At 43.1% G+C, this 11,080-nt stretch overlaps 2 protein-coding genes across 3 annotated transcripts; one reads left to right on the top strand and one right to left on the bottom strand.

The window, feature by feature from the left end:
- Positions 1 to 306: 306 nt before the first annotated feature.
- On the bottom strand, positions 307 to 6,082 carry tspan33a (tetraspanin 33a). The gene is made up of 8 exons (XM_079183518.1): positions 5,843 to 6,082; positions 3,786 to 3,843; positions 3,315 to 3,442; positions 2,820 to 2,894; positions 1,553 to 1,648; positions 1,318 to 1,446; positions 1,059 to 1,220; positions 307 to 972 (listed from the first exon to the last, which is right to left on the bottom strand). Exons 1-8 carry the CDS (start codon positions 5,939 to 5,941, stop codon positions 871 to 873), a joined length of 849 nt encoding a protein of 282 aa, XP_079039644.1. The 5' UTR covers positions 5,942 to 6,082; the 3' UTR covers positions 307 to 870.
- Positions 6,083 to 6,884: 802 nt separating this feature from the next.
- LOC306714255 (uncharacterized protein) lies at positions 6,885 to 10,354 on the top strand. 2 transcript variants are annotated; one of them, XM_079184233.1, is made up of 8 exons: positions 6,885 to 6,984; positions 7,171 to 7,376; positions 7,695 to 7,805; positions 7,900 to 7,995; positions 8,153 to 8,263; positions 8,365 to 8,485; positions 8,664 to 8,867; positions 8,951 to 10,354. In XM_079184233.1, exons 1-8 carry the CDS (start codon positions 6,948 to 6,950, stop codon positions 9,979 to 9,981), a joined length of 1,917 nt encoding a protein of 638 aa, XP_079040359.1. In that variant the 5' UTR covers positions 6,885 to 6,947; the 3' UTR covers positions 9,982 to 10,354. The 2 variants fall into 2 exon arrangements, with proteins under 2 accessions (XP_079040359.1, XP_079040358.1); XM_079184232.1 differs by having other exon boundaries at positions 6,901 to 6,990.
- The last annotated feature ends 726 nt before the right edge of the window (positions 10,355 to 11,080 follow it).

Here is an 11,080-nt window from a genome sequence, read left to right as displayed (position 1 = left end):
GAGAGTAAACATTATCTTTACAGTTAATATTCAAATGAATCCTTAACAAACATGATGTAAAAAGTTAGAATATTCCTTTTTTATAAAAAAGGTAAATGGCATTTCTTGGGACCAGAGGTAAATACTTTTCAAACGCATATATAGGATTGTGAAAGTTTAAAAAAAATGACATACCAACTAGCATATGTGCCTGCTTCATCCACCATGTATAAAGTACCTATTTGACACAGGTATGTCAACACATTGAAAACATGCTTGTTTTAGGGTACGCATTGCTAATACAATAATAAAAACATCAACCAAATATCAGATGCATCTCACAGACACTAGCAGCCATGAGCCACATTGCTGAGCATGCATACGACATGTCTGACATTCCTTTATTAAATAATACAAATCTACAAAATCAATATGTTAGAAAATGCATTTCCCTTTTTGGGTAGTTCATATTTGCCGCATCATGGATTCAGTTTGAAACAATAAAAATGCATATGCGTTGACTCACAAAAATGACTTGTAATAGACTACACTGATCTTAAGTAAAGGTCAATATGACACTGACCACCACATATGCTCCTAAAGTACTGTCTAAAGTTTGGTAAATTCAAGCATGGTCTATGTCCAGTAGGTGGCAACAGAGTCCTGTTTCTCCATGCGTTTCTTTTGACCTCCACTTCCATACTTCCATTTGAAAGCACATTAATCGTAAGTCCACATGCCGGCTGAACACTAGTCTTGTGTTTTTGAGTCCAAGAGCAATGACACTGAATGCTCAATACAGGCAGAGATGATTGTGTTTTTCCCTCCTAACTGCCGGTGCCACCGTGTCTCTGGCACCGCTCATCAGAAACTGGTCTGATCCGGTCGGGGTCATCTCCACGGGTCAGAAGTGTGCTTGAGGTTGTAGTTCTGGAGCTTGATCTGGTCTTTGATCTGGTTGATCAAAATCTGAGACAAGAGGATGCCAACCAGCTGCAGAAGAGAAAACACAAACAGAGGGCTCACCAGCTGGGCTTAAATTGTGTGTGTGTGTGTGTGTGCTGTGCACCATATCCAACCTGTGGTATGGCCAGTCCCAGGGCAATGCCCCCCAGTAGGAACAGGTTACTGTGGATCCAGTTCACCAGTTTGTCTATGCAGCCATTGGTGTAGATGGTGTCTCCAGCTTCAACGTACTCTACAGTCTGCATGCCCTGGCCACACATGGTGTTGATGACCTCCTGCTCACGTACACATACAGTTGAAAGACAAATGCTTAAAGAAACATTCACAAAAGGCATCCAACACACATCAGGAGAGGCTTGTACAGAAGGTGACCTTGTCTTTGGACAGGATGCAACAGGAGAAGGGGACAGAGCAGCGCTCTCTGCTGGGGTTGTCCGGCTTGCAGTCGAAGTACATGTTCTTGGACCAGTCGGTGTACGTCACACCACCACAGCAGCCAAACTGAAGACACAAACGAACGTTTGAGATCTAAGACTTTAGAAGACACGTTCATTACCTGTGTTCATACTGTTGATGATGGCAGTCTGTATTTGGACTAAATCCTCACCTCTTTCTGACCATAGTCAATGAGGTTTTGCAGATCAATGTCCTCTCTGTAGTGGACGACGGCGTTATTGATCATCTCCGTCACTCTATTCCGAGCCTTGGCAGAGTATGAAAAAAGTAAGAGTATGTACAAAAAGATACATAACGGGTGGTTATATGTCATATCATCAAATCGAAAGTTTCACATCGGTGAAATAGAAGAAACACTTTTGCTCCTATTTTCCACGAGTTGAAATACAAGATGGGTGACAATTTGTGTTTGTGAGCACTTCTTCTTTGCCAAGATAATCAGTCTACCTGACAGCTGTGGCCCATCAAGATGCAGGTGTGCCTTGGGCTGGTCACACTAAAATGCCACTATAAATCATAAACCATTTATTAGGCATCAGCTGTCGGGGTGGCCTCAGACAAGCTTGCAGGTGAAGAAGCCGCATGTGGAGATCCTGGACCGGCGCGGTTCACACCTGGTCTGTCGCGTGATGCCGGTTGGCTGTGCTGCCACATTCTCAGAAATAACATTGAAGATGGTTATGGTGGTGGACAGTCCTGCCGTCAGCATGCCGATTGCACACTCTCTCTCAACGCTCGCAACATCTGTGGCTTTGCGTTGTGAGATAAAACTGCACATTTTAGAGAGGCCTGTTAATGTGAGCAGCGCAAGACGCACCTGTGTAATAATCACACTGTTTAATCAGCACCTTGATGGGCCACACCTGTCAGGTAGACGGATTATCTTGGCACAGAATAAGCCTTTTTTGCAATGAAAAGGTCAACTTGTGTAAAATGGGAGCGAAAACAAAAGTGTTGCGTCTACATTTTTGTTCAGTGTCGTAGGAGTTTGATAACAAATATGATAATCCCAAGAAACCAACTTTTCTATGGCTGTTAAGCATCAGAACCTTTTCTTAAAGTCCTCATTTCTAACAAGTAACCCAATCTGTGAGTGAACTCTGCTGTTCATTTCTCAAGTGTTTTCAAATGTTGCAGCAGTTCCGGGCAAAGCCCAGAAGAGGACAGTGTTTCACCAATCTACACTATCAGAAAAGGGCAAATAAAGCAAAAGTCCACCCCGAGAAAGAGTCAAGAAACAAATGTAGTGACTTTTTCAAGGTGCACCAGTGTTAATGTGAAGTCTTGGCTGCTCACAGATGAGATCCCATTTGTATGTTTATTTTTAATGTTTTAAATAAGTTGGGGAAAACGTGGAAAAACATACATTTATACATACATTATTCTAAGAGAGAAACCCCTCCACATTATTTCATTACCTTATCAGAGAAGACGAAGCCCAGAATCCCAGCAGCCAGCTGGAGCAAGAAGATCACCGTCAGACAGATACAGAACTGCGAGGAGGAAAGCGAGAGGGATGTTTACAGCGCTGTCAAATTAATCCGTTTTTGGATTAATTCTTTACATGACATGCAAACTCAGCTGTTACTTGTTACCTCCCGTACTTTTAGGAAAAACATGCAGAACAATCAAGAATCCTAAGAGCAAGAAGTTACGATAAGCTAGTAAACACAAGGCTGATGTGAAATTGATTTCAAAATAAAATCTTTGTTTCAACTTCATGAGTAATTTTCTTTATGGAAGCACAAACAGGCACCAACCCAAGTATTACTGAGCTAATATTAAAATGCTGTGGCGATGATCTTGCAGCTCGTGTTGACTGACTCTCTCTCTCTCTCCTTATAAAAACATAATCTTTAGAGGATACATTGAAGTCTGGCAGTTAATAATAATAAAAAGAAATCCTGATTTACTGTCTGCAGAAGGCAGATGTTTTCCCGCAGGGAGCCCACGCAGCCACAGAAGGTGATGATGAACATGAGGATCCCCACGACCATCAGCATTATAGCGGGGTCCACTGCCAGACATGCCAGAGCTGCCTCTGAAAAGAGAAGAAGAAGAGGAGAGGGGTGTAAAGACTGACGTGAGAGAGCAACTCTCTTTTACTTCTAAACAACAGAAGTATTCCTCTCTAACAGGAAACATGTATGGAAGTGTGCTTTCAAGCATCTTTCTCTAGCTCTGCCAGCATCCATAATGTTAGAAACACATTTCATTTGCTGCATTTAATTCTCTGAACAACACAGATGTAGCTGCTGTTTCCGCCACTGTGTTGTTTAGTGGAAGCACAAAGACAACAGCAGTGTCCTGACACGCAGTCCTCCCACTGTCTCACTATAAACATGAGGAAAGACTGTATGCTCCATCACTGAAGGATCATTTACCTGCATGTTTCATCATGCGGGCGTACACGCCGATGGCCACCATCACCAGGGAGATTATCTAAGAACAAAGAGAAAAAGCTTTACACTTCTTTGCATCGTAAAAAATATTACTATAATAAGGAGAAACTACACGGCACCATAGCTATGTCTATACTTGTCCGAGGAGTGGCACCACTCACAAGGTATATGTGAGTCATAAAGACATGGCTGTAGGCCCTACTGGTAGAATAAAATACACTCTACACTCTATGCTTTTTTTAGTAGCGTCAGTGCTCCAAGTGGTATCAGTGTTTAACTAGAGGGCTGAGACATTTTCCTTAGAAATGTAGATTCTGCCATCCACTCCGCTACCATTTGACTAAACTCGACCTGGCAGCAATCTGTACCTTTTCCTAAAACACAAAGAGCCTTTCACTCAGCGCTCCTCTCTCAGTCCCAATAGAAGAATAGGGAGCCCTCACAAACACTCTTCCCTCCCTGAATGAAATGGATCCAGTTGCCACAGACACTGAACCTTCTTGGTGCGGGAGGGCAACGCTAGATGCGTCTGCCCCTTTTGTAAAGGTTTGGTTTTTACAGTGAATAAACCAGACACCTGAAGCAAACAGGTTTAAGTGTATTTTGTTGTTGTATTAGCTGAATACATGTTAATAACAATGTTATGCTCAAACTAAGCCACTAAATGGCTATTTCTTGTTACAAAACGGATTCACTCACCTGGTTAATTCTACCAACTCACCAAACAGCTAATTAAATGGTTCATGACAAACTGTGAACACTAAATGGCATTTTCGGACAAGAAGCGAACCGTGCATTTGCAGTTATCTTTGGTGTGTCCTCTACAGAGCCTGAGGCAACAGAAATAACAACAACACATTCCACGTTCCAAGAGCTTCAAGTTTTTACAGAGCCTTATCCTGTCTGCGCACGGCCAGAAGTCACGAACACGGCTGACACAGTCATACAGGTGTGTTTGAGAGACACTGTTGAAAGTGCAGAAGGAAATGGATAAAAAAAAAGCTCTGCAGTGCGTAAAGAAGCACTCCTGAAAACGTCAAACTTCTTGTTTGTTCATGTTCTCAATAGATATTATGTTTGAACTGTTTTAGTTCTCACTATTTGTAATTTGCTACAGCATTTTTGCTCAACCAGCAACAAAATAGTTTAAACCCCAACAAGAGTAATCTGCAACAGATCTGCTTTCAAAATGTTTTAAGCCAGAAATCTCCTTATGTTACAGCCCCTGGGCTCCTGACACTGCAGCCCACCGCTATGAACTTTGATTTGTTAACAATCCACCGACGAGCTTTGCTGTAAATTTCAACTGAATTCTTGACTTTTAAAAGGATTAAGTCGTACAATTATTAACATCCCATGTGGGAGACACAACCCCATAGTCAGACGGTCCACAGTTTATGATACAGTCACCTGCTGTGTTCTGCAAAGCTTGTTTGAAACAGATCAAATGCAACATCTCACTTAGTGTGAAATCTGCTACACCAGTATTTTTCCACCAGTCAACCAGAAGTGGGGACCCACTTGTGCACGGCCCATCAGCATATGAATCAATGAAGGTTTCTGTTCCTTGGCAACTGAGTAAGTCATGAAAGGACCGAGCCTGAAATGAAATCACAGCAGTTTTGTTGACTGAGGAAAGGTGTAAACATTGTTGTTGAGATCACAACATGTTCAGGTCGAGCAGGTTCTGAGCCCAAAATCCCCTAAAATTCTAAGAAGCCACAATAGAAAACAAAAAATAAGAATACAACTTGTGTGTGTGTGTGTGTTTGTGTGTCAGCTCTACTTATTAACTTCCCTTCTCCTCTTTCCCTGACACTGTTTCACTTTTCGTAAACCGCCGAAGTAAATGAACGACTATCTCAAATAAAGCAGTGGATGCTGCAACTGTCAGCAGAGTTTAAGAGAGTTTAACTTCAGCTACCAATTCTGATTAGCCGAGAAACATAATGATTAACCTGCGCACAGAGAAGAGTAAATAAAGGGGACCACGGTCTTTGTTACACGCAGGGTTTAACAAAAAAATAAGAAACACTCACCCAAAATAAAAAATTAAACAAGAACACCAGGTACTTGACAACTGGACTGACGAATGAGTAGTCGTCGCCAGAACCAGGTGCGCCTCTGCGTCCTCCCATGGTGACAATTATCCAAGCGTGTTATCCAAGTTGGCGCACAAATGAGCTTTTAAACAAAACGAGTTACCGTAAGCAAAAGCAAAACTACAGGTTAATAATGACGACCAGCTGCTGATTTCCGCCTGATACCTGAGCCGACACGTACAGTTACAGTGAGTAATCACAAGCTGCCGCCCGCGCTGTCTCGCCAGCGCTGACTGAGATTGTAAAAACTGGGTGTTACCGTCGTGTCTCACGCCTTTACCCGTGATCAGATGACACGACCTGCTCCTGAATCTAGAAACGGGTCCTTGATTGACCCCGTAGGTCTGAAGGGAAACCAGGAACAGTTTGCTACTTCATGCATATAATAAGTGTGTGTATAATAAAGTGCATTTTTACAAATAAATGCGTGTTATGACAGAATGCACGTGTTTTATTTTGTTGGTACTTTTGTTTTAATTTACTATGTTCTATTGTCGTTAAAGTGTAATGCTAAAACGTGCATTTACTTCAAACTGAATGGATGCACTTGAGTAGCCTATATCATTTTTTTATGTACTTGTCATTTTCTTGAATTTAAAGACTGAAGCGGCTGAATTCAGACCTTTGCTTTTCCTACTGTGACATGTGAAAATGTCCTCCGGGGAAAAAAAAAAGGTTATTTTACATTGTTCAAATGAATAAACTAAAGGGTAAAAGAGTCACGACAACACAACGAGGGACACATGTCCGCCATCTACCGGCAGAAGGTGCTTTCTCCCAGTATGCACACGCACCTGTATGTTGTGGTTGTAACATATGGATGATTTACCTCCTCTATTTCTTTCTATATTTTCGCATATGTCTGCGTCACATCGACATCTTCGCCTTATATAATATAATTAAACGCCACAGCTTGCTTTTATTTTGAAAGAAAGCGCACTAGGCAAGACAGTTCATAACATCCGGTTAACCCGGAAGTTATAAGTATGACTCCACGGTGTGTCGGTTGAACGCAAGCGATGATATTCTGTTCGTTGTTTAGATGTTTTTAAACGAAGAGATGGCGTGGAAAAGCAAAGGTTTGGGTAATTATTCATCTAGTTATCTGCTAATATAGACAGACAGACATTTTACAAAAAAAACTAATTCAGTTAATAATCTTAAACTAACGTTGCTAATCCTCTGAAGAGTTGTGTCGCTTTGTAAATAGTTATTCGAGCCTCTTTTACTTTATTAATTAATTCGCTTATCTCAAATGTCCTTAGCGGGTTCCCCTCTTCCTCCGGCCTCCCTCCGTCTGCTCGTCCCTCCAGTGCGACTCATCTCTGCCTTCATATGGCAAGTGGTCCAGCAGCACAGCGTGATGCAGTACGACAAGCTGGTGGACTTCATCAGTCTGGCTACAGAGATCGTCCCAGAGCTCCTGAGTCCCAGTCAGAGAGCTCAGCTCATCCTGGGCCTGAGGGCGAGGGTGAGGACTCTCTTTGTCAAGATTAATAAAACAGAATGACAGTGATGACAAGTTGGTGCTGTCCTCAGCCTTCCCCGCCCCTGTGTCCCTCAGTGGCTCTACGGGACACATTGGACATTTTAGTGGAGGAAAATCATGACACAAGTGGATAATTATTCCCCTTTCTACTCATTTATTTGTGACTTTGTTTTGTAATGGTCTGAGTTGTAATGTTAGTATGCATCTTGTGATTATTACATGTATGTTTCTCATCAATCTTTCCCCTGCTGTGTCGTGCTCTTTGGAGCTATACCGTCCTCTACCTTTGCCTGGTTGCAGCTGGTTCTGGAGCTGTGTCGTGGTGACGGCGTCGCCAACCTGCAGACCATCCAGAGCCACCTGGATAAAATCCACGCCTGCAGCACTGAACTGAGCTCCGCTGATCAGATGGTGGGTTTTTAAAAGGACATTTTATTTCTTTATTATCTGTAATACCATTACTGCTGTAACCTTCTCAACGTCTTCATTGTCCATGTCTTGACAGGCCAGTGGTGACATACTGAAGACCTCTTACATCAACTTTGCCGGCCTGGTTCAGAACCTCTTGAATGTTCCTTTTGAAAAGGAGTTCTTCTTCCAAGTGAGTCCTTATCTGTGAGAGACATGCATATGTCGTAAAGATTCAATGTTGATCAGCTTTTTAAGGACATTCCTGTGCTATTCTTTAGTCACAGTGGATCAGAACATCTAAAAGACTCAACCTTTTCACGGCAATGATGTGTTGGCTGTTTCTGTAGGAGGTTTTCCCCACAAACTACGGCTCCAACTATGACCAGCGACTGCAGCAGCTGGTGTCTGAGTTCCTGTCCAGACTGGAGCAGCTGCTGCCCACACCAGACCTGCAACAGGTGCTCTTGTTTTCCACTGTTAAATGTGTTCTTTTTTTGTGATTTTGCTTTTGAAGTCTGATTATTGCTTCACTTTCCAAACTGCATCTCTGTGGTCTCAGACAGCAGCCTGGCTCACTGAAACGACATCTGTGTCAGAAGAATTTGGACAGAATCTGTCTGAACCGTTTGCCCTGAAGAGTCTGCTGCTTCATCACAGACAGTTGGGGAGTCTGAGCACTGGTAAGTTGGAACAAAAGGAAGAAAGTCTTGTATGTAATTTCCATCTGTTTGTTTCCTTCCTACTGGCTGTTGTTTGACAGCAGATGTACATTTTTCTTTCAGATTTTATAACAGAAATGTAGTTCCTATCACAACAACATGAGACTCTTAATGTGTAAAATGTCGTGGTCTCCTTCAGCTCCTTCCAGCAGCGAGGAAGATATCCTTTTGTCCACTCTGGCCCTGCCTGCTCAAACCGGAATGGAGAGGTTCACCGGGCCTTACAGTGAAGACGATGATTATGACAATGAGGAAGAGGCCATGGCAGTGGAAGATTTGGCAGGAGACTCGAGTCAAAGCTCCGACGTCGCCGCAGACGATTGGCTGCCGAAAAGGGAATCAGGTTCGACAAAATCTGTTGCAGTAGCCGACCAGAATAGATCCAAAATCTTATTGTATTAACTTCCTGTTTTTCCTGTTTTCCAGGTCCTCTGTCGCGTTTATTCATCTGCCCCCAGTGTTCATTCACTCACCGCATCAAGAGGAAGGTCCAAGAGCACATCCAGAGTGAGCACCACGCAACGGCTCCCTGCGAGAAAAAACTGCCCGAGAAGAAAGCCAGAGCAACGACTCGGCAGAAAACTAAAGGCCTGAACGGGGAACAGAAGAAACTCGAAGGCAACGTAGAGAATAAGAGGAAGCGCAAACAGAAAGGCGGTGTTGAAAAAAAGCGGGAACGTAAGCAGAAGAAGGACAACCTGGAAAACAAGGAACGGCGGAGACGGAAAGAGCCCACGGGGGAGGACAAGCGGTTTCTGAGCACGCGACTCGTCGACAAAAACTTCTCGGAGGAAGAAACTAAATGCCTGAAGTGTGAGAAGGTTTTTGAACTTCCCAATCAGCTGAAGACTCACATGAAGCTTCACAGCTTCCCGTACTGCTGCACCCAATGCGAGAAGGGATTCACCAGCCCCTCGGGTTATTACCAGCACCAGCGGCTCCACAAGAGAGGGCGGATATTTGTCTGCGGCCAGTGCGACAAGGGATTCCTGTGCAGCTACTCGCTGAAGCAGCACGAGCGCCTGCACGAAGGCCCCACCAACCTGTGCACCATCTGCGGGAAAAGCTTCAGCAAAGCGGGCATTACGAGACACATGCAGATGCACAAAGGGGAGAAGAACTACTTGTGCACCACGTGCGGGAAGTCCTTTTTGTCCTCCGGGGAGCTGCTGCTGCACACGCGCTCCCACACGGGCGAGATGCCGTACACCTGCACGCACTGCGGGAAGGGCTTCTCCAGCAAGAGCCACCTGAACGTCCACACGCGCTCCCACACGGGCGAGCGGCCGTACCTGTGCTCGGAGTGTCCGAAGCGCTTCCTCACGCTGAACTGCCTGAAGAGGCACACGCTCAGCCACAACGGGGAGAAACCCTTTAAGTGTCCGAACTGTGAGAGAGAGTTCTCCCAGCAGGGGAATCTGAAGAGACACCTGGCAACTCATAAACCGGACACGTAGAAGTGGACACGGGAGCAGGGTGTAGTCGTGATTTAATACCCCGACCTCAATAAACGTTCATTTCCACACAACACTTCAGGTTCATGGTTTATTATAGAGTATTCAGTAGCAGTAAGTAGACCGTAAAGTATTTGAAATTCTTCTTATCTGCTTTGAGTTCTTCATTACATAGTTATCAAACTAGTGCATTTTACCAACACTAGCGTCCTTGTTTAGTTTTAGGCTCCTACTTTGTCACCTTTTTGCCTTTTCTTTAAATTCTGCACCCTACTTCGCATGAGTCATATTCAACTGTGAGCAAAATATCAGTTACAGACAGCTGGATTTATATACTGATGGTGCAGAAGACAGTTATTTGAGTTGTCATAAATCTTTCATTCTTTAACTCCTGTGTGGATTATTTATTAACTAAATATGTAATGGCGGGTTGTAGTACCTTGATAGTGTGGACCAGCATTGGTCGGCCCAGATAGATGAAACACAAATGTGAAAAACACAGCTCTAGGAAATGCAATTTATTTGCAATTTTTTAATAACATCATTCCTCAGATAAAAATGCAATGTTACAGGAATATACATCAGATATTAATTTAAAACTTGCTTTCAAGGGACCATACAGTCTAAATATACTTTTTCCTTTTTTTATTTACTGGTAGCGTGCGTTATAAGCAAGACAGACTCTGTCACCAATGACAGACTGACAAGTTACAGATACAAACTGTACATTACTTATTTACAAATCAACTTTTTGTTTGGTTTTTTCGTTTCACTTTTTATTGAAAATAGGAGTAGAAAAAGTGATTGAATTAATATTCTGATTTATTTCATTTGTATTCTTTCCCTTTCTAAAATGTAAAATGAAGTGAATGAACAAAAAAAATAAATAAATACAAGAACTCTCCTTTTAGAAAAAAGAAAGAGAAGAAGAAGAAGAATGAAAGAAAAAAGGGAGTGTCACCAGGGAGACAAACGGTAACCGAGGAAACCAAATGATGTTGGGCCAGTGTCACTTAGCAACCTCAGAACCAATGAAATCCCTCGCAGTTGAGGGGGGAGTGGCTTATGTTAATGAACAGTTACAAAATGACCACCTGCCTCC

The sequence above is a fragment of the Pholis gunnellus genome (assembly GCF_910591455.1).
Source record: "Pholis gunnellus genome assembly, chromosome: 22".
NCBI classification, from domain to species: Eukaryota; Metazoa; Chordata; class Actinopteri; order Perciformes; family Pholidae; genus Pholis; species Pholis gunnellus.
Note: the sequence above shows the minus strand (reverse complement) of the source record. Positions and strands in the feature narration are given on the sequence as shown.